This window comes from Lepidochelys kempii, chromosome 24 (assembly GCF_965140285.1).
Source record: "Lepidochelys kempii isolate rLepKem1 chromosome 24, rLepKem1.hap1, whole genome shotgun sequence".
NCBI classification, from domain to species: Eukaryota; Metazoa; Chordata; order Testudines; family Cheloniidae; genus Lepidochelys; species Lepidochelys kempii.
The window spans coordinates 1233565-1260987 of record NC_136403.1 but is presented as its reverse complement, the minus strand read 5'-3'; the positions used below and the strand labels follow the sequence as shown (position 1 = coordinate 1260987).

Below are 27423 nucleotides of genomic sequence, written 5' to 3'. Positions count from 1 at the left end.
CATGTGAATTCGCTGATGAGGGTCCGGGTCCCCTCCATCCCCCCGCTTTTGCACAGGCCGGGCAGCGCCTCCCCCCGGCACGCCAGGGGTTAACCCGCCCCCCAACCTGCCCCTCACCGCCCTGGCAGCCTCCCCAGCGGCCGGGCTCAGCGTCCTTTCATCACTTCCGTCCCCAGCCCCCGGAGCTGGCGGCGAGGCGCTGGGGCTGCGGCTGCACCGGGGGCCGCGATGGGGCTGTGACAGCGGCGGGGCCGGCCGAGGGGGGCAGCGCTCAGCACCCGGGGCCGCCTCCCCCACGCCCCGTCGGGCACCCGGAGCTGCAAGGACGGAGCGCGGGGGGGCTGCTCGCAGAGGTAAGGGGGGGCTGCTGGGACAGATGCAGGCTCTGCCCCCCCCCCGATGGGTCCCTGCCCCTGGGGGGGCAGCCCCGCCAGGCAGCGGCTCCTCGGAGGTGATGGGGGGGAGGAAGAGGATGAGGAAGGTGCTGCGGGAAGGGGGGGGCTCCTGCAGGGAGGGGAAGGGGCCAGGTGGGGGGGAGGGGGGCGGTGCAGGGGGGCAGTGGGGGGGGACCGTGCGCGGGGCGGCAGGAGATGATGTGGGACCCCTGCTCCCAATTCTCCGCCGGGCAGCGGGGGGGGACGCTGCGGAGGATTCTCCCAGCCCCGCTCCGGTTTTTGGCGGCGCGGGGGGGTTCCCCCCCCTCCCCGCTGCCCCCCCCCCCCGCTGCGGGGCCCGGCCCGGCTCGGCTCTGGCCCTCGCTGCGGCTGGAGCAGAATCTGCTTTCGTGTCATCCGGGCTGGGGGCCCCCCCGGCCGGTGCTGCAGCCTGCAGGGCCCGCGCCGCATCCTCGCCTGGGCCGCTCCCTGCTCCTGGGCCGGGCTGGGGAAGGGGGCAGGGACCGGGGCTGGGGACCCGGATTTCCCCGTGGGAGAGGCACCGGCTGGGCCCATCCCCGTGGAGGCCGCTTTACCCCCGAGCTCTGTGAGCCCCAGCTGGAGTCCAGCCCCTCCACCCCCCATGCAGCCCCCACCTGGGGACCGCGCCCCGCGTGTTGGGGGAGCTCGGGGGTGTCGCACCCGCCGGTCTGAATAAACCCCCTGTCCCAGCCCAGCTGGGTTTGGCTCCAAATGTGTCGGGGACATATTTAAACCTGGCAGGAGGGTTTTTTTGGGGGGCCCCTTCTCCCACCCCCAGTGGAAGGAGCTGGCAGAGCCCAAGTGGCCCCTGGGTGCAGAAATCAGCCAGCTCCCCTGGGGCCGTTTCTTCTAGTTTTATTCTGCCTGTCAGAGTAGCACCTGCCCCCCCCCCCCCGAGATCGAGGGCGGCCACCCTGTTGTGCCGGGTGCCCAGGCCCTGACCGAGGATCCGGGGCTGCCCCGTTGTGCCAGATCTGTGGAGACCGAGGAAAACGCAGTCCCTGCAATCACCACCTGAATGGGCCTAGGCAGGATTGTTCTCCCCTTTTACAGTTGGCACCGGAGGCCCAGAGGGCTTCAGTGACGGGTCCAAGGGCCCTCGGTGGCAAAGCCAGGAGTGGGCGTCCTGTCCTAGATCAGCCTCTGAGCAGCTGCAGCCGGGCAGGAAATGTCTGGTGCCGTTATGGTGACCAGAGAGCAAATGTGAAAATTCGTGACGGGGGTGGGGGGTAATAGGAGCCTATATAAGAAAAAGACCCCAAAATCGGGACTGTCCCTATAAAATCGGGACGTCTGGTCAGCCTGGCTGCAGTGGCCCTGTGGTCCTGGGAGCGGTGCAGCCCGAGCCCTGCTTGCAGTCCGGGCTGTCTGTTACTAACCTCTCGGGGTTGCAGGCCCCTAGCAGGGGATGCATGGACCCCACTCCCCTCCCAGAGCTGGGAATAGAACCCAGGAGTCCTTGGCTAGGGCTCTCTGCTCTGGGTCGCCCCGCCTGGGGCTTTCTCTGCCCTGAAGGCCCAGCTGCTGCCACCTGCAGAGTCCCCAGAGGCGTGAGCATGGGGCAAGGAGGGGGGCGAAGCTGGGGCCCTGCCTCCATCCCCCTGGCTGGGCTCCCTGTGGCATGATTGTGGTCTCTGCACCTACGGCCTCCGACCCATCCCCCCTCCGCTTCCTGTCGCGGCGGCTCTGCTTTCAGGTCCTGGCGGGGCTGCCGAGGCCGGCGTGCAGGGCCTGGCTCGCTGGCCTGCACCTCGTGGCCACACGCAGGGGCGTGATGAGCAGCCAGGATGCCTGGGTCCTCTGCCCGGCTGCGCCCCTGCCTCGGCGGCCTTTCCCCACCGTTCAGGCTCTTGCCTCCGTGGCCCCTCCGTGGCCCCACTCTGCGCTGGGCGTGTTACTGACGGGGGCCCGTGGCAGGGTTATCCAGCAGCCTCTGCAGACCCCCGGGCCTGGCGGGGAGTCAGAGCCAAGCTGGGGGTGCGCGGGCAGCAGCAGCGCAGTGGGACCCCCTTTTGCCAGGGGCTGCAAGGCACCCGGGGAGAGGGAGACCCTCCCCGCTTCACAGGGAGTCTGCCTCAGAGCTGGGAGCTGAACCCAGGTCTTCCAAGTCACAGCCCAGCACCGGAAACACGGGCCCGGCCAGCCTCTGGAAGATGGGGCGATGAGGTGCATGGGGCCGTACTCTCTGTGCTGTCAATGGCTCTCGGTCTGACATACCCAGGTGGGGTCTGGTCTAGCTGCCTGCAGCCTCTCCCGGCTCCTGGGACACGGTGCAGGAGATCTAGGCCAGGGTCTCCGGGAGCCGCCTCCAACCTGGGCAGGGTGCTCTGCGTGTGAGCTCAATGCCTGGGGTTCCCGGAGTAGCTCACCCCGGCTCTCTGGGCAGCTTGGAGTAGGCCACGCACGTCCCCAGGCGGGAGCTCCCGACACGGCTGACCCCTGCTGCCCACGGACACTGGACAGGAAACAGCCAAGCCCCCGGGTGCTGCCGTGTGTGGGCCCCTATCGCCCCCTGCTCTGACGGTTCTGAGGAGGCTCCTGCCATGCTGATCCCAGCAGCGACTGTCTCAGACCCTTGGGGCCGGCCCGGAGCTCCAAGTCTCCACTGGGGCCATGCGCAGAGCTGGGTGGCCTGGTGACCTGGCTCACAGGGTGTGTCGGGGGCAGGTTGGGAGGGCCAGGCCTGGGCACACGGGTCGGTGGTTCTAGGCCCTGCGCGTGCCATACGCAGTGCCCCTATCGGCAGCATGGGAACGGGACCTGTGCTGGGCGTTCCCCCCACTGCAGGCCTGGAGCAGGCCGGCTACAAGCCAGCAGCTGCCCATGTACTGGCGTGGGAGGAGGCCCAGCGAGCCAGACGGGAGGTGGCTGAGCCCTGTCTCGGGGGTCTCACAGCCACACGTGTCCTGGGGCTGCATAGCTGAGCTGTGTCCTGGCCGGGCAGGAGCCGCTCACCCTGCTGGGCTCCCAGGGAGCAGCTCCCACAGCCTGGGCTGCCTCCATTCCCCACAGGCTCCATCGGGCGCAGGATCCGCGGGACTCTCCGCTGGCGTGTGGGAAGGGGGTGCCTACACCCAATCCAGGGGTGCATCTAGGGACTTTCTAGAGCAACTGCTGAGCGGTGGGAGGCAGGGCTGGGGTAGCAGGGGGCTGCAGGTCGGGAGTGAGGAGCATGGACACAGGTCTGTGTGTGGTGGGGGGTGAGGGGAGAGCGCTCAGGGCTGGGGTAGCAGGGGGCTACAGGTCGGGAGTGAGGAGCATGGACACAGGTCTGTGTGCGGCGGGGGGGCATCACAGGTTGGCACTGGGGGCTCCTGCCCTATTCCTGGCTCTGGTCAGTTTGACTTGATCACAATCACCCCCAATCCCCTCCCCTCCCTCAGCCCCCGGGAGGGGGTAGTCGGGGAGCCACAGAAGCTGCCGGCACTTTCTGGGCTGTGGGTCCAGGAGCTGCAGGGTGGGAAAGGGGGTCTCTGGCTCTCCTGATGTGTTTCTCTCCCCCTTCCCCTCGGTGCAGGGTCTCCCATGGGCCTGACTAGCCGGACGTGGATGCCATGGAGCTGTGTGCAAAAAAACACCCCCCAGGTAAGGGGTCCTGCGGGGGGCGGGTCTGTGTAATGAAGAGTGTCACATTTTCCTTCTGCAATTCCCACCCACCGCGGGAGCGGAGTTGCTTTAAATATTTAAATAAGGCTAAAGTCATGGGGGGGGGTTAATTTGGGGGCAGTGACGAGTTTTGGGGCCAATGAGGTTGGACGTACACTGCAGAAATTGCCTCTCTTCTCCCCCCTTGCCCTGGGCCTGCAGCTTGGGTTCGGGGTTTCTGTATGACTGGGGGGTTGGAGAGCTGGGGGTGCTTGTACATCCCTTGGGGCGCAGAGTTCCCACCCCCTTAATCTCTGGGGAAGGGGGGCAGAGCAGAGCTCCTGCACTCCAGAGCTCTGACCTGAAACCAGATCCAGACTGAGAGGCTTCTGCAGAGCTGCGGGGGCTGTGGGTCAGGATTGGGGGGGCCTGGCAGAGCTGGAGGGATTGGGGGGGTCTGGCAGGGCTGGGGAGCTACGGGGGGGCCGTTAGGGAAGCTTCCATCTCGCTCCCAGGCCCCCCCCCGGAACCTCACAGCCGGGCACGTGTCTGCTTGGGGGGGCTCTGGGGCGGGCTCAGTGCAGCGGTTGCCCCGGCAACACCGTCCCGGCCCCAGTGGCTGGTGCGTGGTGGGGGTGAGCCCGGCAGAGCCCCTCCCGAGGGGGCATCCCAGGCAGGGGAGTGGGGATGGCCCGGTTAGGACGGGCGAAGGAGCTGCAGAGCACGGAGCTCCCCCGGAGCCATGACCGGCCCCAGGGAGATGCTGGAGAAATAGTCGGGGGCCAGCGGGAGCTGAGGGGCAGGTGCCTGCAGCAGGGGGGAGGGAGGGCTGCATGGGGGGCTCGGCCGGAGGGGCAGGTGCCTGCAGTGGGGGTCTGCATGGGGGGCAGGTGTCTGCAGGGGTGGGGAGCTGGGCTGGCGGGGGGGCAGGTGCCTGCAACAGGGGGCGGGGCTGGCAGCGTTGGGGGACGGGCTTGCAGTTCCGCGTGCAGTGGGGCTGGGAGGAGCTGGGGGGTCTCAGGCTCTGCCAGTGGGGCTGCGGAGCTGGCCGGGCGGCAGCTCCTGGGGGCTGGGTCTCCGTGCACCAGCCCCTCGGGCGGGACCAGCTGCAGCCCCTTCCTGGGGTGGGGGGGCGGCTTGCCCCAGGGTTCGCCCGAGTCCCTGCGTGACCTTGGAGGGCTTGGCCCCGGCTCCCGGGAAGTGGAGTGCAGGGCAGGGGGGCTGGAGGCCAGGGGTGACTTCCAGTGTGAATGGGGGGGAGGGGGCTTAATGGTGCATCCTCCCAGAGACAGCCCCAGGGGACGGGGCACAGGGCAGGGCTGCAGTGTACACCCCGCTATGGCTCCTGCCTCTTCCTCAGCACAGGGGCCTGTGTAACCAGTGGCTCCGAGTGAGGGCAGCCAGCCCCCCAAACTCCCCCAAGGTTGGGCTAGCAGGGGCTGCAGGTCAGGAGTGAGGGGCACCGGCAGAAGTGGTGCGGGGAGTGGGCCCGTGTCCCATCAAGGTTATCCTGTACCCAGAGCGTTGGCTATGGGCTGGGGTAGTGGCCCGGGCGGGGTGGGGGGCATGTGCCAGGGCTCCGTCGGGCTCCCTCTGACCCGGGTTCTGTTGCAGAGGAAGAAAGGCGGGTGAAGGCCAACGCCCGAGAGTACAACGAGAAGTTCCAGTATGCGGTGAGTGCCCCGGTGCCCACAGGGGGTGTATGCAGCTGCCCCCCACCTTCCAGGGCCCGGCTAGTATGGGCAGGGGGGCTGCCGGGCAGGGCAGCTGGGCAGGACTCATGGGGTGGGGGTTAGGGAGGTGGAGGGGCCCACCCCAAAGGTTTCTCCCCATCTGTCCCCGAACCCCTGCTCTCCTCTCCTGAGCAGGGCCCCGGCAGAGGTGGGCTCTGGCTTGAGGTCTCTGCATGGGGCTGGGGGAGTGGGGCCCAGCCTGGGAAATGCGGGGTTGGGGGGGTGGCTCTGTTGGCCCTGGGGGTTGGGGGGCCTGCAGTGCTGGGGGGATCGTGGTTCTGGGTTGCGGGTCACAGACCTCATCTGACTCCTCTGGGGGTCGGGGGTGGGAGCTAAAAATGGGTTTTGTCCATGAGAAAATTCTGCTGCTGAGCGTCTATTAATAACACCGGGCTGGGACGTCCCAGCTGAGCGGGCCGAGGATGGGGCCCTGCTCCTGAGCCGCAAACCCTCCCATCCCCCGGCTTCTGGAGGTCCTAGGGGAGCCCCCACCAGCTCCTTCAGCCAGCACGCGGTGGGGGGAAGGGAGCAGCTCACCTTGGCCTCCCCCTTTTTGCTGTGGGAGGGGGCAGGGAAAGGTTACTAGTAGCTGCTCCCCGGGCCCAGCCTCTGTGCTATTTCAGGGCAGCTGGACCTGGGGGCCGGGCTGCTGCTCAGGGCCTGGTCTGGGAGTGTCTGGCATTGGGAGATGGTGGTGCCCTGCCTGGCAAGCTGCCGCGGGGGGGGCCAGCATCACTTCCCAAGATGCTGGTGTCACGGAGTCCCTGGGCGATGCTCTGGAGCTGCTCCCTACAAAGCCAGGCAGGACTCTGGGGAAGTCTCATCTCTGGGAGCAGCCTGTCTGCAGGACACACAGCTCACCCGGCTTCCACCTTCCTGGGTCTGACCTCGGAGCATTCAGCATCCTCTGCCCCTCCGTGCGCTTCCCCCCAGTGAGTCCACTCAGGTGGGGCTCCTGGGGAAGCCAGAGGGTCCTGCACCCCAACTCCGCAGTCAGACGTGACTCTCAGCCAGCCAGTAACCCAGAGGGTTTATTAGACGACAGGAACATGGTCTAACACAGAGCTTGCAGGTGCAGAGAACAGGACCCCTCAGCTGGATCCATTTTGGGGGGCAGTGAGCCAGACAACCCTGTCTGCCCTTCACTCCATGTCCCCAGCCAGACCCAAAACTGAAACTCTCTCCAGCCCCTCCTCCTCTGGGCTTTCCCCTTTCTCGGGGCCAGGAGGTCACCGGATCCCTTTGTTCTCCAACCCTTTAGCTCTCACCTTGCAGAGGGGAAGGGCCCAGGCCATCAGTGGCCAGGAAACAGGGTGTCGGCCAGTCTCTGTCTCCAGACCCCTGCACACACCTACCCTCTAGGGCTCTGCAAGGATCGTACACCCTTATCCCACCCCCTAGATACCTAAGAACTGCCTAGGGGAAACTGAGGCACCCCCACACTATTCAGAGGAAACATTAAAAACAGTCCCGCTTCATCACAGCTGGTTCTGCTTGTTTGCCCTGTTCTCCCTCCTGGGACTCTCAACACCGCCCCCCACCCCCCGTGTACAGGGGGGTAAACAGAGGCTGAGAGAGGGCCGGGACATGCCAAGGCGGCCCTGCGAGTCAGAGCTGGGACCAGAACCCAGGAGTCCAGGCTGCCAGCTCAGACGGTGGTTTTCCTCCTCTCTGAGCCTTGGGGCGTGTGGAATCTTGGAGAGCTGGGGGCGGGGGTGGGGGGAGATTCTTAGGGGGTCTCCATGGCTGGGGTTGGGCGCTTCAGGATGGAGCCTGTGGTCCGTGTCTCTCCTAATCCTGCCCATCTCACCCCCAGAGTAACTGTATCCAGACCTCCAAGTACAATATCATCACCTTCCTGCCCGTCAACCTCTTCGAGCAGTTCCAGGAAGTGGCCAACACCTATTTCCTCTTTCTCCTCATCCTGCAGGTGGGGGGACACGGTCCCGCCCTGGGGTACCATACAGTGGCTGGTGGGTGGGCGTCCCATGGGGAGGGGAAGGGATGGGCCCCTGTGTGGAGCCCTGCTGGGGATCCCTGCCTAGACTTGGGGGGAGATCCAGTGCCTTCTGCATGCAGCATCCCACCCTGCACGGGTGCCCTCTGGGGTGCCCGGGGCGGCGAAGGTGGGGTGCCTTTTGTGTTTAACCCCAGCCCCCTCTCTCCAGCTGATTCCCCAGATCTCCTCGCTCTCCTGGTTCACCACCATCGTGCCTTTGGTTCTCGTCTTAACCATCACAGCTGTCAAAGATGCCACTGACGACTACGTGAGTGCCCCCGGGGTGGGGGGGCGGGTGCTGGGGGGGAGCAGTGTTCCCTGCAGCGGCCCCTGGGCATGGGGAGGTGGAGCTGGTTCCGCTGTCCAGTGTGTGGTCAGGATGGAGCGGGGCCCTGCTCGGGCTCTGCCAAGCCCAGCTGCTGTCCCCCACCCCACTCCTGGCAAGGCCCAGGCTCGGCAGCCCGTGTTGGGGGCAGGTGGGGTGATGGAGCCCCTCCTGGGATCCCCTGACCAAGGTTTCTGCCTTCCCCCTCCAGTTCCGCCACAAGAGCGACAACCAGGTGAACAATCGCCAATCTCAGGTGCTGATCAACGGAACGTAAGTGTCCCGGGGCCCCGGCCTGGAGGAGCCCCTGGGGGGCCAGAGGGAGGCAGGTTCCCCAGCTGGAGAGGGGCTGTCTCCCCCCCCAGCATCCGGCACAGAAGTCCCATGGGAGAGGGGCTGGGGGGAGCAGGCCACCTCTGAAGAAGGGGTGGGGGGGGTTCAGGGCCGCTGCTCTCGTGGACTCGGGCAGGGAAAGGCCTTGGAGCCAGGGCACGGCTGAGATAACGGTGGGAGGGGGACTCCCTGGCCCCCCTGACTCTGCTCCTCGCGCCCCACAGCCTCCAGCAGGAGCAGTGGATGAATGTGTGCGTCGGAGACATCATCAAGCTGGAGAACAACCAGTTTGTGGCGGTGAGTCTGGCTTTCAGGTGGGGGGCAGGAGCCTGGGGGCGAGAGGTCCTCCCCCCGGGGATGTTCTGGCTCCCACCGCCTTGGCGAGGGGCGCTCTGGGCAGCCGGAGGCCGGCTGGCCTGCCTGGGTCTCGGAGCCCATGTCGCCCCCAGTGGCAGGGATATGGAGCATTGGGGTTGGGGGGTGGCAGGGACCCCAATGGCAGCTCAGCCCCGGCCGTTCCTCTCCCCTGGCAGGCTGACCTCCTGCTCCTCTCCAGCAGCGAGCCCCATGGACTGTGCTACATAGAGACGGCCGAGCTCGACGGGTGAGTGACCTCGCCTCTCCTTCGCCCTGCCAGCCACACGCATTCCCCCCACGGGGCTAAGGGGGTGGGACCGCCAGCCTCTCGGGGAGTGGGGGCAGGGGAGTAAGGTGGGGGCACCCCCAGCATGGATGCTGCGCCCATCAGCATGGCGGTTCAGAACCAGCAGGATCTGCAAGCCAGGGGCAGTTTGGGGCTGGGGCTGTGGGGTTGGGGGCTGGGGTGGGGGCAGGGTAGTTGCTCAGTTTGACAATCTGGGCTGAGTGCAGCCCTGAGGTGCCAGGGGAGACCTGGACTTTCGATCCCTTGTAGACTCCTCAAGGCCCCCACTGAGATGGGGGCATCCTGCCAGGTGCCGCTGTCACGGACCCACAGGGCGGGCCCTAGGCCCCAGCCCTGGCTATGCCCCAAGGGGTCCCATTCTTCCTTCAGGCTAGGCCCTGCGGCTGCAGCACCTCTCAGACCGAGCCTCTGGGCTGCAGCCCTCCTGCTTCGCCCCGTCAGCTCTGCCCAGCGAGTCTGACTGAGCCCGACGCCCACGGCCCCTGCGGGGTCCAGGCATCCCTGGGGTTGGCAGGGCACCCGGCAGCGTTCTCAGAGCCCCGGAGCCCAGTGTGGGGAGTCCGGAGACTCGCCCACAGAATAAAGGTTACGTCCATTGGTTGGCCTGACCCACGTCCCACCCAGCCAGGTGCTGTGGGCTCCATTCCTGGCTCAGGCTCTCCAGCTCTGTCAGGCACCGCTGAGAGCTGTCTCCCCCCCGAGCCTGCCCTTATCCCAGCTCCCGCAGGCCCGGCTGAATTCAGGAGCGTCACTTGCTCGGTCTTTGCGGCCCCTCTGTCCCCGTGCGGGGTTTGAGCCAGGACCCAGCCAGGCCGTGCTGCCCAGTTTTGTGACCCAGCTGCGCCCCGGAGCAGTTCGTCCCCCCGTTGGCACCCGCGGGCTGGTAGCGCCAAGCCCAGTGAGTTGCGGCCCGGCGCGTCAGTCTCACAAGTATGACAGGCCTTTCCCGCGCGGGCACGGCCGCTGGCCAGGACGGGGGCATCGCACTGGGCACCGCACAGATGCAGCGGGGGCATGAGACAGGCCCAGGCTAGGCAGGGAGTGGGGCCAGAGCTGGGACTAGAACCCAGGTGTCCAGGCCCCTGTTCTGTGCCCTCGCCCCGGCCCACGCTGCCTCTCCTTCCAGAGAGACCAACATGAAAGTGCGCCAGGCCATTCCTGTCACCTCGGAGCTGGGGGACATCCGCAAGCTGGCCCAGTTTGATGGTGAGTGCGGGGGTCGGGGCGGCTCTGCACCCTCAGCCTTTCTGTCTCTGCATTCTCATGACTTGCTGGGGGGGTGACGCTTCTGGGGGTTTCCTGAGGCGTTTGGGGTGAATTCCTACCCCCTGCTCACAGCGGGAGGGAGCCCTGTCTGTGCCCACCAGGGGAAACACTCCTCAGCCACCAGCTGTTGGCCACACAGGTGCTCCGCTCCGGGAGCCCTGCCCTTTCCCAATGCAGGCCAGCGGTTTACCCAGCCCACTTGGGTACGCTCAAGTGCCCCATCCCCAGCTGCCAGCACCCCCAGGGGCACCGACTCGCTGCCTCCGGGGAAGCAGGGCACCCAGGTCATGGGTTTCCCCCCAGTTCGACGCTCTCCTTAGCACGAGGCACTTTGGCAGGTTTAGAGTAAAACCAACCTGGCGTTGGCTGAACAGAGCTCGAGGGAGAGATTCCGACATAAGCCAGCCTAAGGATCTGGAAACGTTAAGGCTACCGGTAAAAGGAACGTAAGACACAGTTTATAGCCTGGACTTAGTAACCAGTGACTTTCCTGGCTCATTCGGTATTTCTCACCCACAGCCTGGTCCCTGCAGCGCGTGTCCCGTCCGGAGAGTAGGGAGCCATTTGTCATGAGCCGGACCCTGCTGGCAGAGTCCCTGTCACGGGTCACCTCTGGGGCCGGTTCTGCTCCGACACAGGCTTTGAGCCCAGCGGCTCCGCTGCCAAGAGCGCTCGGGGTTTGTTTGTCCCGTAGGTCTCCAGCTGGGAAACACAGGCTGTCTGGCAGCTGCCCTTCGTCTCAGCCTGGCTGGGGCAGCTCCCTGCCTCCCCCTCACGGCAGCACGCGGGAACCAGGCCAGCGCCCACCCCCTGGGGCGAAGTGCTGAGGAGAGGGTCAGACCCGGGGTGATAGACCTGCCTGCTCCTGCCCCGGTGTGTCTGTGTCACTGGGGTGGCTCATCCCTGGATCCAGCTCTGCTCCTGCCCCGCTCTCTCCAGCGCCCCCTGCTGGGGGGGGCCGGGGATGTCTGAAGGAAGCTCTCGGCCCCGTCTGAATGCCAGCCCCTGCACCCAGGTTGCCCGAAGTCTGTGGGGCTGGGGGCTGTGCCAGGAGCACTGGGATCGGAGCTGGGCTCCGGTGTCCAGCGCTGGGCTGAGGGGTACCAGGCTGCTGGCTCTCTCCCCAGGTGAGGTGATCTGCGAGCCCCCCAACAACAAACTGGACAAGTTCAGCGGGACCCTGTACTGGAAGGAGAACAAATACCCGCTGAGCAACCAGCACATGCTGCTGCGAGGCTGCGTGCTGCGTAACACCGAGTGGTGCTTCGGCCTCGTCGTCTTCGCAGGTGGGGGCGCGGGGCTGCCACAGCCCGGGGCCCGTCCCCTCATCCCCACGGCCCGCTCTGCCGTGGAGTCAGCCCTCCCATGGAGGGGGCTGTTCCCGGCCACGTGGCCGACCAGGTGTCGGGCAGAGCTTCAGCGGGGTCCCCCTGCATGGGCCGGTGGGAGTCCCGGGGGGCACTGGGGTGGGAGCCAGGGGGCGCCCAGTGACGTGTTTCCCACCCCCCAGGTCCTGACACCAAGCTGATGCAGAACAGCGGGCGGACCAAGTTCAAGAGGACAAGCATCGACCGGCTGATGAACACGCTGGTGCTCTGGGTGCGAGTGAGATGGGGGCTGTGGGAAGGAGACGCCCCGGGCGGGTGGAAGATCTCCCGTGTGCCGGTTCTGTTACCCCGTCTCGGCTACAGCCCGCCACCCCCTACGCATGGCCCTCCGGGCTGGCCCCGGATCGCTCCCTTCCGGGCGCAAAGGGCAGGGCTGCCCCCTAGTGGTGCTGAGGCACCAGGACATGACGTTCCTGGAAGCTTTTAAACCTAGAAAGGCATAAAGAACTGCAGAGGCCCCACCCCCCAGGTGCGCGGCCTGCCCCGATCCCGGGCTGGGGGACCTGGCCCCACCCCCCGGGTGCGCGGCCGGCCCCGATCCCGGGCTGGGGAACCTGGCCCCATCCCCCAGGTGCGTGGCCAGCCCCAGTCGGAACGGGGTAGCAGTGCAAATCTCTCGATGGGCTCTGACCCCTGCCCTCCCTCTGGCAGATCTTCGGGTTCCTGGTGTGCATGGGGGTAATCCTGGCCATCGGCAATGCCATCTGGGAGCACGAGGTGGGAGCCTGCTTCCAGATCTACCTGCCCTGGGACGAGGCGGTAGACAGTGCCTTCTTCTCCGGCTTCCTCTCCTTCTGGTCCTACATCATCATCCTCAACACCGTGGTGCCCATCTCACTCTACGTCAGGTAGGCAGCACCTGGAGAGCAGGAGCCGGCAGCAGTGGGGCTGGGGGCCGCTGCCGGGCTCCTGCCGTGGTGCTTCCCTGGGGTCAGGGGGCACAGTCACTTGGGGGGCAGAAGCCCAGGCCTGGTGGGGCAGCCTGGGAAGGCAGGGGAGGTGGCACATGGGAGGTGCAGGTAGAAGGCCAAGGAAAGGGGTCTGTGACTGGGGGACTCAGGGAAAGAGGGTGCGTGTTGGGGGAATCCAGGGAGTGTGGGGTGGTGGAGATGGGGGGAGGGACAAGAGTCCAGTGTGTGTGGAGTGCCCGGGGAGGGGGACCAGGCTGATGGGGGATGCCTGGGGAGGAGGTACCTGGCTGTGTGTTTGGAGGGATGAGGGGGGGGTACCGGGCTGTGTTCGAGGGAGGTGCCCAGGGAGAGGGTGTCACGGAGTCCCCGGGCGATGCTCTGGAACTGCTCCCCACGAAGCCAGACAGGACCCTGGGGAAGTCTCCTCTCTGTGAGCAGCCTGTCTGCAGGACACACAGCTCACCCGGCTCCACCTTCCTGGGTCTGACCTCGGAGCATTCAGCCTCCTCTGCCCCTCCATGCGCTTCCCACAGCGAGTCCACCCAGGCGGGGTCCTGGGGAAGCCAGAGGGTCCTGCCCCCCAACTCCGCAGTCAGACGTGACTCTCAGCCAGCCAGTAACACAGAGGGTTTATTAGACGACAGGGACATGGTCTAACACAGAGCTTGTAGGTACAGAGAACGGGACCCCTCAGCTGGGTCCATTTTGGGGGGCAGTGAGCCAGACAACCCCATCTGCCCTTCACTCCATGTCCCAGCCAGCCCCCAACTGAAACTCCCTCCAGCCCCTCCTCCTCTGGGCTTTGTCCCTTTCCCGGGCCAGGAGGTCACCGGATCCCTTTGTTCTCCAGCCCTTTAGCTCTCACCTTGCAGGGGGGAAGGGCCAGACCCCTGCACACACCGGCCCTCTAGGGCTCTGCAAGGATCATACACCCTTACCCCACCCCCCAGATACTTAAGAACTGCCTAGGGGAAACTGAGGCACCCCTACACTATTCAGAGGAAACATTAAGAACAGTCCCACTTCGTCACAGAGGGTACCTGGCTGTGGGGGTGTTGGGGAGGGGATACCTGGCTGTGTTTGGGGAGGGGGTGCTGGGGAAGGGGTGCTGGGCTGTGTGTCAGTGGGGGGTACCAGGGAGAGGGTGCCGGGCTGTGTGTGTGCAGGGGGGTGCAGGGCTGTGGGGGTGTTGTGGAGGGAGTACCGGGCTGTGTTGGGGGGGGGGTGCTGGGGAAGGGGTGCTGGGCTGTGTGTGTGGGGGGGGTGCCGGGCTGCGTGCGGGGTGCCCGGGAAGGGCGGTGCTGGGCTGCATGCGGGGGGAAGGGGTGCAGGGAGGGGGTGCTGGGCTGTGTGTGTGTGGGGGGTGCCCAGGGAGGGGGTGCTGGGCTGCGTGTGGGGGGAAGGGGTGTAGGAAGGGGGTGCTGGGCTGTGGGGGGGGGAAGGGGTGCAGGGAGGGGGTGCTGGGCTGCATGCGGGGGGAAGGGGTGCAGGGAGGGGGTGCTGGGCTGTGTGGGGGGGGAAGGGGTGCAGGGAGGGGGTGCCGGGCTGCATGCGGGGTGCCCGGGAAGGGCGGTGCTGGGCTGCATGCGGGGGGAAGGGGTGCAGGGAGGGGGTGCCGGGCTGCGTGCGGGGTGCAGGGAGGGGGTGCTGGGCTGTGTGTGTGTGTGGGGTGCCCAGGGAGGGGGTGCCGGGCTGCGTGTGGGGGGAAGGGGTGCAGGGAGGGGGTGCTGGGCTGCGTGTGTGTGTGGGGTGCCCAGGGAGGGGGTGCCGGGCTGCGTGTGTGTGCGGGGTGCAGGGAGGGGGTGCCGGGCTGCGTGCGGGGTGCAGGGAGGGGGTGCTGGGCTGCGTGTGTGTGTGGGGTGCCCAGGGAGGGGGTGCTGGGCTGTGGGGGGGGGAAGGGGTGCAGGGAGGGGGTGCCGGGCTGCATGCGGGGTGCCCGGGAAGGGCGGTGCTGGGGTGCAGGGAGGGGGTGCTGGGCTGCGTGTGTGTGTGGGGTGCCCAGGGAGGGGGTGCTGGGCTGTGGGGGGGGGAAGGGGTGCAGGGAGGGGGTGCCGGGCTGCATGCGGGGGGAAGGGGTGCAGGGAGGGGGTGCTGGGCTGTGTGTGTGGGGGGGGTGCCGGGCTGCGTGCGGGGTGCAGGGAGGGGGTGCTGGGCTGCATGCGGGGGGAAGGGGTGCAGGGAGGGGGTGCCGGGCTGCGTGCGGGGTGCAGGGAGGGGGTGCTGGGCTGTGTGTGTGTGGGGGGTGCCCAGGGAGGGGGTGCTGGGCTGCGTGTGTGTGCGGGGTGCAGGGAGGGGGTGCTGGGCTGCGTGTGTGTGTGGGGTGCCCAGGGAGGGGGTGCCGGGCTGCGTGCGGGGTGCCCGGGAAGGGCGGTGCTGCTGCTCTCTGGTGGGGAAACATGTCGGCGTCTCCGAGGCCTAGGGCCCCCCGTGCCGTCCTGCTGGTCCCCCGGGCCTGGCTGCCGCGGCTCTGTCTGACCCAGCTGCCTGTGCCCCTCTCGCCCGGCCCCTGCCGCCCCTTCTCCCTCTCTTAATGTCTCTCTCTTTTCGTTCCCCAGCATGGTTCTGTCCCCTTAGCCCCGAGGTAAGAACGGGTCACTCCCGCCCCTCCCCTGAGCCTAGCCCCTCCGTTTCCTGCTGGGGGAGCTGGGGGGTCTTGCCGGGGCAGGGGGGAGATGGGGGCAGCTCTAGTCCATGGCTCTAGCACCGGGCCTGGCGCAGGATTCCTGGGGGTCAGCTGGTGCTGCCCCTCACTCCCACTCAAACCCCCCTTCCTCGGAGCCCCTCGGCTTGCAGCGCTTCTGCTTCTCCAGGCCAGAGACCGCGGCCAAGGGGCTGCGCTCGCCTGTGTTGGTCAATATGAGCGTAGGGGGGCCCGGAAACCAATGTAAGAGGAGTTAGCATGGTCCAGAGAGTGGGCACTGGGCCCCAGAGAGTGGGCACTGGGCCGGGGAGCCAGGACTCCTGGGTTCTATCCCCCTAGAGGGGATTGGGGCCTGGTGGGTTAGTGTGTGGGGGCCGGGAGCCAGGACTCCTGGGTTTTATCCCTGGCTCTGCGAGGGGAGTGGGGTCTAGTGGTTAGAGCGGGGATGGGGGCTTGGAGCCAGGACTCCTGGGTTCTATCCCCAGCTCTGGGAGGGGGAGTTGGGTCTAGTGGTTAGAGTGGAGCTGAGGGCTGGGAGCCAGGACTCCTGGGTTCTATCCCCCAGAGGGGATTGGGGCCTGGTGGGTTAGAGTGTGGGGGCTGGGAGCCAGGACTCCTGGGTTCTCTCCCCAGCCCTACCCCAGCCCTGTGTGACTGTAGGGTAAGTGCTGACCCTGTGAAATGGCTTAGCTGATGGAAGTGCCAGGGGTGCTGCGGGGTTGGCGGCTGGCGGCAGTGAGTTGCTCCCCAGCGGGGTGCTCCCCACCCAGCCGTGCTGAGCCCTGTGCCCCCTCCCTCCCTGCGTGCAGCGTGGAAGTGATCCGCCTCGGCCACAGCTACTTCATCAACTGGGACAAGAAGATGTACTGCGTGCAGCGCCAGACGCCGGCCGAGGCCCGCACCACCACGCTCAACGAGGAGCTGGGCCAGGTGGAGTACATCTTCTCCGACAAGACCGGCACCCTCACCCAGAACATCATGATCTTCAGCAAGTGCTCCATCAACGGGCGCAGCTACGGTGAGCGGGGCCGGGGGCCAGAGCCGCGGGGGGCCGGGGGCCAGAGCGGCTGGGGGGCTGGCGGCCAGAGGGGCTGGGGAGCAGGGCAGTGGGAGGGGGAGAGGACGTCTTTCCGTGGCCCTGGTGGTGGCTCTCCCCATCCCCAGGTCAGGCAGGGGTGGCCATGCTCCTCTGCTCCCTGGGGCACTTACTGTGGGGTGCCCCCCAGCTCCCTGGATGCTGGGACACCCCTCCTGCCAGGGCTGTCCAGGCAGCAGCTCTGGGAGGGGACCAGCCAAAGGAGCCAGTCCTGGTGCCTCTGCAGGCTCCCTGTGTCCACCTGCTCTCCGTCTGTGCCTGCTTCGGGGGTGTGGGGGAAACAGGTGAAGCTGGGTGGGATGGGGGCAGCTGCTCGTTCTGTCGGGCGGCTCTGTCTTGGGGACAGCGTGGCTCCTGTGGGGCGGGGGGCTCCCAGCACCCCCCCCCAGCGATGCTGTGCTGGCTGGTGTCCCCACATTAACCCTTTGCCCTCTGCATTTGCAGGTGACATGCTGGACGTGCTGGGGCACAAGGCGGAGCTGGGGGAGGTAGGAGCTGCCCCATCCCTTGCGGGGAGGTGACTGAGATGGTCAGAGAGTCCCAGGGAGGTGGGCTCCATAGGGGGCTTGGGGTGCAGATCCCGGGCACTGGGGGTGGTCTCTGCATTTCAAGGGGGAGCCCTGCCCTCCAGGCCTCTTCGTGTTGTGGGGGGCAGGCTCTGGCATGCCCCTGTCCATGGCAGCAGGGGCCGGACGGGGGGGTAACTCTCTCCCCCTCCCTAGAGGAGGGAGCCGGTCGACTTCTCCTTCAACCCGCTGGCCGACCCGCGGTTCCGGTTCTGGGATGCCAGCCTGCTGCAGGCCGTCCAGCTCGGCAACCCCCACGTGCACGAGTTCTTCCGTCTGCTCTCGCTCTGCCACACCGTCATGTCCGAGGAGAAGAGCGAAGGTGGGTGGGCCACCCGGGGGCTTTGGTCGGGGGGGAGCTCAGGCTGTCCCCTGGGGAGGGCTCCAGCCGGGGGTGTGGGAAGGGGGCTTGGGGCGTCCCCTGGGGCGGGCTCGGGCCAGCGGGGGGCTCGGGTTGTCCCCCCTGGGGTGGGCTCTGGCTCTGAGGGGCTGGGGGGCTTGGGCCGTCTCCCCTTGGGGTGCAGTGGGTGCAGAGGGGCTCGGCCTGTCTCCCGTGTGGGGTGTTGCTGGTGGAGGCCGAGCACTGACACCCCCCCCCGCTGTGCCCCCCAGGAGAGCTGTACTACAAGGCGCAGTCCCCGGACGAGGGGGCGCTGGTCACGGCCGCCAGGAACTTCAGCTTCGTCTTCCGCTCGCGTACGCCCAAGACCATCACGGTGCAGGAGCTGGGCCGGGCCGTCACCTACCAGCTGCTGGCCATCCTGGACTTCAACAACGTCCGCAAGCGCATGTCCGTCATCGGTGAGCCGGGCGGGCTGGGCACAGAGGGGTGGCAGCGGGTGGTGGCAATTGTGGGGGGGTGGGGAATGGGGCAGGCTTGGGGGAGATCCTGTGAACAGTGGGGTGGAGGACGGCAGGGGCAGGGTCCCATGGGGACTGGCAGTGTGTGTGCCTGGGGGTCACAGGGAGTCAGCCGCAGGGACTGGGAGCAGGGGTTGTGGAGGGGACCTTCGGCTCCCTAGGATTTGCCAGCCTGAGGCTGCTGGTCCTCAAGCTCCCACTGCCCCATGGGCTGGGGGTCCAGCCGCTGAGCGTGCCATGCCCCACACAGTGAGCAGGGTGGGACTGGGGAACACGGGGGGGCTTGGGGAGGTGCAGGATCACTGACCCCTCTCCCCTCCCTCGGCACCAGGGGCCTGACCTTTGCCGTCTGCCCACGGAGGGAGAGCACGTTGACCTGGCTGGGCCCAGGCAGCGCTGGGCTCGGGGGTTGTTCCCCTTGGCGCACCGGGGTCTCTGGTCGCTCTGGTCCCTGCATGTCCCAGCAGTCCCTTGCTCCCCCTGCAGTGCGGAGCCCCGAGGGCCGGATCCGTCTGTACTGCAAAGGGGCCGACACCATCCTCCTGGAGCGGCTGCACCCAGCCCACCACGAGCTGCTGAACGTAACCACCGACCATCTGAATGTGAGTGGGAGTCCCGAGCGCGGGCTGCAGCTGGCCCTCCGGGGGCCAGGGGCCCTGATCCTTCGGGGACTGGGTGGATCACAGGGCAGCCTCGAATCGACCCGGGGTCCTGGGTGCCGCCGTGGGGCGCGTCGACCTGGAACTCCACTGCCAGCCTCTGCCCCCCAGGGCTGGCTGGGGGGACCCATCCTCGCTGCGCTGGGATTGGCCTGGCCCCCGTCTGGGTTGGGAGCTGACGCAGCCACTGCCCTGCAGGAGTACGCCGGCGAGGGGCTGCGGACACTGGTGCTGGCCTACAAGGACCTGGAGGACGGCTACTACAAGGACTGGGCCGAGCAGCTGCTGCGAGCCGGCACTGCCCCTGACGGCCGCGAGGACCGGCTGGCCCGGCTGTACGAGGAGGTGGAGCGGGACATGACGGTAGGTGGGCTGGGGACGCCGCCTGAGGGGCAGGCCGGGGCCATGGCGCAAGGCGGTGCCCCAGAATCACTGCTGTGTCTCCTCTCTCTGCCCAGCTGCTGGGGGCTACCGCCATTGAGGACAAACTGCAGCAGGGAGTCCCCGAAACCATTGCCATCCTAACGCTGGCCAACATCAAGATCTGGGTGCTGACCGGGGACAAGCAAGGTGAGGCTGGCTCTGCGCCAGGGGCTGGGTGGAGGGGAGCCGTTCTGGGCTGGCACCAGGCTCAGGCAGAGCACTCAGCCCCTCTGTCCTGGGGGCAGGACCCCCGTAGGCATCTGATGGCCAGCAGTGTAGGGAATCCTCCTGCAAGGCACCTTGGGGCGCAAAGCCCTGGTGCCCCAGGGTCATGGGGGGGGGGTGATGGAGACTGGGGTGACACAGAGGGGGAGTGGGCTGGGGGAGTTGATCCCCGCTGGTTTGTGGGTGGGGGGGCTCCCCAGGGGGTCCAATGGGCAGCGCTTGGGCACAAGCTCCCTGGCTCAGCCTGTGTCTCCCGTCCCCAGAGACGGCCGTGAACATTGGCTACTCCTGCAAGATGCTGACGGATGACATGACCGAGGTGTTCATCGTGACAGGCCACACGGTGCTGGAGGTGCGGGAGGAGCTCAGGTGAGGGCTGGGGGGGGCTGCGGGAAAGCAGAGCTTGGGGGGGGGCCTAGGGCTGCGGGGGGAGCAGGGAGGACACCCCAGCCCGGTCCCTGCGCTGCTGGTGGGAGCCCGGCTAAGCCTTCTCCTCCCCACTAGGAAAGCCCGGGAGAAGATGATGGACTCGTCGCGCTCCATGGGCAATGGCTTCTCCTGCCAGGAGAAACTCTCCTCTTCCTCGTCCGCTTCCCGGCTCGCCTCAGTGCTGGAGGCCATTGCGGGCGAGTACGCCCTGGTCATCAATGGCCACAGCCTGGTAAGGGGTGTGACGACACTTGGCCAGGCCGGGCAGGGAGGGGAGTGGTGTTACTGAGGGCAAACTCCCCACTCCCCTTCCAGTACCCCTCAGTCCTGACCCGCAGCCCCCTGGCTTCCTCCTACTCTACCGCCAGCTCTGCCGGTGCCCCCCGTCCCAACCGGTAACCCCCTGCCATTCTCTCCCTCGGTGCTCCTTGCCGTCCTTGATTGCCCTCAATGCTGGGTGTCCCTGCTGGGCTCAGGTCAGACCCCGGGCCTCATCCCCCATGAGCTTACCCATCCGTGCCCCTCCCCACAGGCCCACGCGCTGGAGGCCGACATGGAGCTGGAGTTCCTGGAGACAGCCTGTGCCTGCAAGGCCGTGATCTGCTGCCGCGTCACCCCGCTGCAGAAGGCCCAGGTGGTGGAGCTGGTGAAGAAGTACAAGAAGGCCGTGACGCTGGCCATCGGGGACGGCGCCAACGACGTCAGCATGATCAAGAGTGAGCGCTGGGGGCGTGCTGGCCGGGGGGGCGGCTCTGCCCGCGGGGCCGGGCTGGGGGTGGGAGGGGAGCACCGGTTTCCCACTGCAGGGGGTTGTGTGGGGCTGGGCACAAGCTGCTGCGGCCAGGGCTGCTCTGAGTTCCCTGCTGACCCACACATCTCTTCCCCCAACAGCTGCCCACATTGGCGTGGGCATCAGCGGGCAGGAGGGCATCCAGGCCGTGCTGGCCTCCGACTATTCCTTCTCCCAGTTCAAGTTCCTGCAGCGCCTCCTGCTGGTGCACGGCCGCTGGTCCTACCTGCGCATGTGCAAGTTCCTCTGCTACTTCTTCTACAAGAACTTCGCCTTCACCATGGTCCATTTCTGGTTCGGGTTCTTCTGCGGCTTCTCGGCCCAGGTGTGGTGCCAGGCTGCTGGGCCCTGGACAGGCCGGCTGAAGCCTCCTGCGGCTGCGGGAGCAGGGTTACCCGGGGCCGTGGGGCTTCCCTCCAGGCTGTGCCTGCTGGATTGGGCCCCAGCCGGCACCCAGGGGCCCCAGCCAGGATCAGGGCCCTGCCGTGCCAGCTGCTGCGTGGACACAGGGAGGGAGGGGCCCTGCCCTGCAGTTCCCCGTGTGCAGGGTGATGACGGGGGAGGGCTGCGTTGGGGCCTCGAGCACCCAGCCTGTCGTGGGTCAGCAGCTGGCACTGAACCTGGGTGGAAGCACAGCCTCTGCTGTGTGACTGCGGCCCAGGGCTGGGCTCAGAGAGCTGGGCTCTGCCGTGGCTGCATCCTCCCTGCCTTGCTGGAAGAGCTTGGAGGATGCCCAGGCAGGACTGGCAGGCCCCAGGTGAGCTCCCTTCTGGCCACCCTGCCCGGGCCTGATTCATTGGCCGGGGGCAGAGAACCAGGCTGGTCGTCGGGTCCTTCAGCGCTTGGGGATGGCCGGGGGGGAGCACAGAGCTGGGGGGAAGCACGTCTGGCTGGGGGAGCACAGAGCCGGGGGGTGTCTGACAGGGGGGAGCGAGTTGGGGGGGGCACGTGTCTCCGAGACAAGCAAGTGAGTGCCTTGTCCATTCCTGCATGCAGTGGGGCAGGGGGTGTTTTCCCCGCCCCCCTGCCCTGACCTCCCCTTTCTCGACAGACGGTCTATGACCAGTACTTCATCACCCTGTACAACATTGTCTACACCTCGCTGCCCGTGCTCGCAATGGGGGTGTTCGACCAGGTATGGTGGGGCTGGGGCAGGGTGGAGATCTGCTCCTGCTGGGGTGGCTGGGGGGGCCCAGCCTGTCTCCTGTGCTCCTGGAGCCCCCACCCTGCAGAGGGGCCGCAGGCGGGGAGAGAGGGAATTCTGTGGGGGCAGCAGGAGGCTGGCTGGGGGTCCCCCGTCTCCGGGGCCCTGGGCACTGCAGGGCCCTAGCCCAGCTGGGTGGGGTCAGGGCGAGCCCTCCCCTCCCCCCCGCCATGTGACTCATCTGCCCTGCTGGGACCCCTCCTCAGGGGCAAGAGGTGGGCTCTGTCCCTGGCCTGTTCAGCCCTCAGCTTCCCTGCAGGGGGCTGCTCCTGGGCGCGGGGACCCCAGGCTCACCCCTGCCATGCCCCCCCCTCGCAGGACGTGACGGAGCAGCGCAGCATGGAGTACCCCAAGCTTTACGAGCCGGGCCAGCTCAACCTGCTCTTCAACAAGCGGGAGTTCTTCATCTGCATCGCCCAGGGCATCTACACCTCCGTCCTCATGTTCTTCATCCCCTACGGCGTCTTCGCCGACGCTACCCGCGACGACGGTGCCCAGCTGGCCGACTACCAGTCCTTCGCTGTCACCGTGGCAACCTCCCTGGTGATCGTGGTCAGCGTGCAGGTGGGCAGCCCCCGTCCAGCCCCGGCTCGTGTATCCTGGTCCCGCAGGCCCCGGGACCGAGCGTGCGGAGCCGGCGTTCGGCTCTGCATCCGGCCTCGGCGCAGGGGGCTGGACTCCCTGACCTCGCGGGTCCCTTCCAGCCCCACGTTTCTCGCGGGTCCCATACGGGGTCAGGTAGCCCAGGAAGTGAAGCAGCCTGGATCTAAGCTGTTGATGAGGTGGCTGCATCTTGGCGCTGGGCGGAGTGCATGGCGCTCAGCCCTGGGAAGGGCGGTGGGCCAATGCGATGTGGTTTGTGATGCTGGGGGACTGAGGGCACTGCCCCGGGGCTGCCCATCGGCTCTCTCTGCCTGGCTCGGCAGCCTGTCTGCACTCCCCCCTGAGCTCTTCCCTCTTCCCCCAGATTGGGCTGGACACGGGGTTCTGGACGGCCATCAACCACTTCTTCATCTGGGGCAGCCTGGCTGTGTACTTCGCCATCCTCTTCGCCATGCACAGCGACGGCCTCTTCCAGATGTTCCCCAACCAGTTCCGCTTCGTGGGTGAGTCCAAGCAGCTGCATTTGCCTGGTGCTGGGTGCCCAAGGCGGGACCGACCGGTCCCCGAGATCCCCGCGATGCCAGGGCCTGACTGCATGAGACATGCCCTGGTGACTGCGCCCCATGCTGCAGGGGAAGGTGGAACAAGCCCCCAAGGTGCCTGCCGATCTGGCCTGGGGGGAAATTCACTCCTGACCCCACTGCGGGGCTCCCCAAGGCAGGCGAGAGCAGGTTTCTAGTGGGGCAGTGGCAAGGTTGCTGGGGAGCTGTCCCGGAGTCCCCGGGCGATGCTCTGGACCTGCTCCCTATGAAGCCAGTCAGGACTCTGAGGAAGTCTCTCTGTGAGCAGCCTGTCCCCAGGGCAAGCAGCCCACACAGCTTCCACTTTCCTGGGTCTGACCTTGGAGCATTCGGCCTCCTCTGCCCCTCCGTGCGCTTCCCACAGCGAGTCCGCTCATGCGGGGCTCCTGGGGAAGCCAGAGGGTCCTGCCCCCCAACTCCGCAGTGAGACGTGACTCTCAGCCAGCCAGTAAAACAGAGGGTTTATTAGACGACAGGAACAGGGTCTAAAACAGAGCTTGTAGGTGCAGAGAACAGGACCCCTCAGCCGGGTCCATTTTGGGGGGCAGTGAGCCAGACAATCCCATCTGCCCTTCACTCCATGTCCCAGCCAGACCCAAACTGAAACTCCCTCCAGCCCCTCCTCCTCTGGGCTTTGTCCCTGTCCCCGGCCAGGAGGTCACCTGATTCCTTTGTTCTCCAGCCCTTTAGCTCTCACCTTGCAGGGGGGAAGGGCCCAGGCCATCAGTTGCCAGGAAACAGGGTGTCGGCCATTCTCTCTGTCCAGACCCCTGCCCACATCTGCCCTCTAGGGCTCTGCAGTGATCATACCCCCTTATCCCATCCCCTAGATACTTAAGAACTGCCTAGGGGAAACTGAGGCACCCCCACACTATTCAGAGGAAACATTAAGAACATTCCCACTTCGTCACAGGAGCCCCATCCCCCTCCCGATCAGAGCCCCCTGTGAACTCTGCTGTTCTCCCTGCAACACGCCTGATTCCCGGGGGCCAGGGGGAGACCCCGGTGACAGCCTCATTTCTCTGCTGCCTCCTGCACCCCACTCCTGGTGCTGCTCCCACCTGCCTGGCTCTCAGGTCTCTCCCCCTTCTGCTGCCCAGGTAATGCCCAGAACACGCTGGCCCAGCCCACGGTCTGGCTTACCATCACCCTCACCACCGTGGTCTGCATAATGCCAGTCGTGGCCTTCCGATTCCTCAAGCTGGACCTGAAGCCTGAGCTGTCGGACACGGTGAGTGCGTGCGGCCAAGCCGGGGCCCCTGCGCATCCCCCAGCGCGGAGCAGGCCCCCCCACAGGGATCGGACGTCTCTCACCCCCAGCCCCCCATGCTCAGCTGAGGGCAAGGGGGCTGCCCCGCAGCGCCCCCTCTGACCAGTGCCGGGAAAGGCCTTGCCATGGAGCAGGGGGCCGGATCCATCTCCGCTCGGCCAGGGTTGTGTGGGGAGTTGTCTGCCCCCAGTGATCTCACCTCCCCCGCAGGTTACTGCCCCCTCACTGGAACGTCTCCATCGCTTTGGCCCCTGCCCCCGTCTCTGACCAGCTCCTTCTGCCGGAGCTGCTGGGGGGTCTCGGGCAGGCTTTTTACGGCCCCACTCACCCTGGCTGGGCCTTCGCCCCTGCCTGGCCCCCTGCAGTCTCACGAGAGGGCGGGCTGTGGGGTCTTTGGCTGGGCTCCTCACTCTGCCTCCCCCCCAGGTGCGCTATACCCAGCTGGTGCGGAAGAAGCAGCGAGCACGGCACCGCTGCATGCGGCGGGTGGGGCGTGCCGGCTCGCGGCGCTCCGGCTACGCCTTCTCCCACCAGGAGGGCTTCGGCGAGCTCATCATGTCGGGCAAGAACATGCCGCTCAGCTCCCTGGCGCTCTCCAGCTTCACCGCCCGCTCCAGCTCCAGCTGGATCGAGACCCTCCGCAAGAAGAAGGGCGGGGACAGCACCGCCAGCAGCCCCAGCGGGGGGGCCGACAAGCCGCTCAAGGGGTGAGGCTGGGGGGCTCCGATTCTTACCCCCGCCGGGGGCTGGGCGGCCCGTCAGCGCCCCCGGCTGTTCCCACCGCGGACCGTGGCTGGCTGCTGTGGGTGCTGCTCGCTTGGGAGACCCCCACCCATGGCAAGGGGGAGGAGCGCCCCGGGAGGCTCTCCAGGTGCTGAGGTTTGGAGGCAGAGTCTGGACCACAACCAACCGTGTAACCAAAAATCCCCCCACCCAGAGGGACAGGCGGCTCCCCCATCCGGAGCCCGGGCGCAGAGAGCCTGCAGTGTCTTTAATCGGGACCTCCACCCAGCCAGAGCGGACAGCTACCCTGAGTCACGCGCGAATGTAATGTTCTGGAGACACGGGGAGGGCCAGGCCTGGCAGGGGGCAGCTGGGCCTGGCAGCGCATGCCCCCCCCCCCCCCGCCACACGTGTCTTTTTTATAGATATCAAATGAGAAAAACAGCAGCCAACGGAGCCCCCACGTTTACGAAGTGACTCTTCTCTGTCCCCGCTGGCACTGGCTGCTCCTGGGGAGGAGCTGGCTGAGCAGAGACTGGCACAGACGTGCTCCCCACGCGAGCTGTGCCACTTCCAGGGCTGCGTGGGCGCCCCAGGAGGGCGGGCTATGGCCTTGGCCTTCTCCTGCAGCAGGGCAGGGGTGGGGTGGGGAGAGGGATGCCCAGGCATGGAGGAGTTATGGGTCCTGCCCTCTCTGGGGCAGGGCAAGTGCTGTAGCAAGGCTGGGCCCTCTCCTCTGCCCAGCTGGTTTCTACACATGGTGAAACCCTACGTGGCTGGGCGGAGACCCGATCCCCTGGGTGCTGCGCCCAGTCAGTGCCCACCCCGGGGCTGGAGGGCTGTGGCACCTGGAGCCGAGGCCAGAGCCGGGGAGGAAACCGGGCCCTAGGGAGCTGTTACAGACCAGAGCAAAACCGCGGTGGAAAGGGCCAGGAAACGCCCAGCGTCTGACCTGAGCCGGGCTCTGGGGGTTCCTGGCTGCAGGGGCGGCCCTAAGGTACTCCCAGCTTGGGGGTGGGGGGCGCAGCCGCAGGGCTTTTGGCTGCTAGTTCACCCCCCCTACCCCGACAGCTGGTGGAGCTTGGCTCTGGCCTCGTGCAGCCTCTGCCCAGGTCCTGGGACCAGCCCAGCTGATGGATTTGAAAGGGGAACCAGCCCCCCCCCCCAACTCCTTTCTTTTCTGCGTGCCAGAGGCTTAGGCAAGGGGCTGGGTCCTGGGGTCAGCATTGTTGACGGGCTGATTGTGATTCATTCCCCGCAACAGGGAGCCTTTCACAATCGTCTGGGTGTTTTGGGCTCTGTTTCCCTTCCCCTCTGTGCTGGGAATGGGCAGGGTCCCGGGGGGTGGGTCTCCTGAGTCACCTTCCTTGGGGCTCCCCAGCCCCTCCACCTCCCATCCACGCTCCCCTGGGGAAGCGTCCAGCCTGCTGGCTGCTCCCTCGTGCCGCGCTGGCAGGTGCATGGCCCTTCTCTTGCACACGTATTCGTAGCTCATCTCTGCACGCTTCTTGTGATGCATTCCTCATGTCCTTTGCATGGCCCCTACCCACCGGTACCACCCCCGGCACGCCTGGTACGCACACTGCCCGCGCCCGGCTCACTGCGGTCAGTACCCCCAGCTGCTCTGGATCCCTCGGAGGTTGAGTTGCTTGAGGCTGCAGGATGTAGGAGACCCGGGGCTGTGGGCAGGCTGGGAAAGGTCCCAGGGCCCCCAGTGTGGGGATCAGCTCAGGTGTCAGCCCCCAGCGAGGTGGGATCCAGCTGGAGGCAGAGGGGTTCTCCCGTACTGCTCCTGGACACCCCCTGGGGAGGGTCAGTTGGGGTGTGTGGGGGGGCAAAATGGGCCCAGGCCAGTCTTGTGCAGGGCATGCCTCCTGATCCACCCCTCTTCCCTCCCCTTGATCCGTGTCTGTCCAGGGTGCCAAATAAGATGGGTGTGGGGGGAGGGAGAACCCAGTGTTCACTCCCCCCCCCCGTCCCATTCTGCCTTTGAATGGGAGGGGCTTTGCCAGCCAGGGGCAGGTTCGGGTGGGTGCTGTCACAGTTTCAGCCATTCTCTCCCCACCCGCAGCCGCTGGGGTTGACTACAGAGCTCGACCCACTTGACGAAGGAACAGTGTGCTTGGAGCGGGGGAGTGGGGTCTGAGACCCAGGACGCCTGGGTTCTATTCCCAGTTGTGACACTGACACCCTGTGACTGGCTCTGTGCCTCAGTTTCCCCACCCCCCACCTCCCGTGAAGTGCTAGAGTCTCCTGGGGGGCTGGGTTCTGGAAGGTCGGGGCAGCTTCGGGCATTGCTGTGGTTGTGTTAAGCCCTTCTGGGAAGGGGCGAGGGCTGGCGAGGCCTGGCTGGGGGAGGGCGTGGCCCCCCGTGTCTGACTTTTATACCAAAGAGGAACTGTCTGTTTGGGAGCTGGCTGGGTGCGCGTGTGCTAGAGTATCTATTTTTGGTTTTTTCTGTTTGTTTGGTGGGGGGAGGTGGCGTGGGCCGGGCCGAGGAGCAGTCGGTATAATTTATTACACATTTCTATACTTGCAGAATTGTATCATTTTATGGGTATAAAGAGAGAAAAAAAATAGCCTTTTATAAAAACGTCTCTTTCTGAGATCGTCTCACGTAGCCTCTGTTTTCTGCTGGGAAAGGGGAGAGGGCCAAGGCCCTGCCTGTGCCAGAGGGCTGGAGCTTGCCCCCAACTCCTCCAGCCCTGCCTCCAGGCCACCCATCACATCCA

At 66.6% G+C, this 27423-nt stretch overlaps 1 protein-coding gene across 2 annotated transcripts; it reads left to right on the top strand.

The window, feature by feature from the left end:
• The first annotated feature begins 179 nt into the window (after nt 1-179).
• Nucleotides 180-27297, top strand: ATP8B2 (ATPase phospholipid transporting 8B2). Of its 2 annotated transcripts, XM_073323635.2 has the most exons (28): nt 180-353; nt 3934-4001; nt 5616-5674; nt 7551-7664; nt 7903-8001; nt 8270-8331; nt 8616-8688; nt 8925-8995; nt 10182-10261; nt 11449-11607; nt 11832-11920; nt 12361-12557; nt 16071-16279; nt 16802-16845; nt 17080-17245; nt 17536-17724; nt 18271-18386; nt 18642-18806; nt 18902-19013; nt 19355-19460; nt 19596-19752; nt 20053-20236; nt 20412-20635; nt 21362-21445; nt 21833-22078; nt 22482-22620; nt 23799-23929; nt 24395-27297. In XM_073323635.2, the coding sequence occupies exons 2-28, from the start codon at nt 3971-3973 to the stop codon at nt 24677-24679; spliced, it is 3591 nt and encodes a 1196-aa protein (XP_073179736.1). In that variant the 5' UTR covers nt 180-353; nt 3934-3970; the 3' UTR covers nt 24680-27297. The 2 variants fall into 2 exon arrangements, with proteins under 2 accessions (XP_073179736.1, XP_073179737.1); XM_073323636.2 differs by lacking the exons at nt 180-353; nt 3934-4001; nt 5616-5674; nt 7551-7664; nt 7903-8001 and having other exon boundaries at nt 8267-8331; nt 8951-8995.
• Nucleotides 27298-27423: the final 126 nt, after the last annotated feature.

Coding starts and splice junctions, on each gene's coding strand:
- ATP8B2 (XM_073323635.2), top strand. CDS start 3,971: ATGGAGCTGTGTGCAAAAAAACACCCCCCAG. Junction 12,558..16,070: donor CCCATCTCACTCTACGTCAG/GTAGGCAGCACC, acceptor CCCTGCGTGCAG/CGTGGAAGTGATCCGCCTCG. Junction 18,807..18,901: donor AGGTGGAGCGGGACATGACG/GTAGGTGGGCTG, acceptor CTCTCTGCCCAG/CTGCTGGGGGCTACCGCCAT.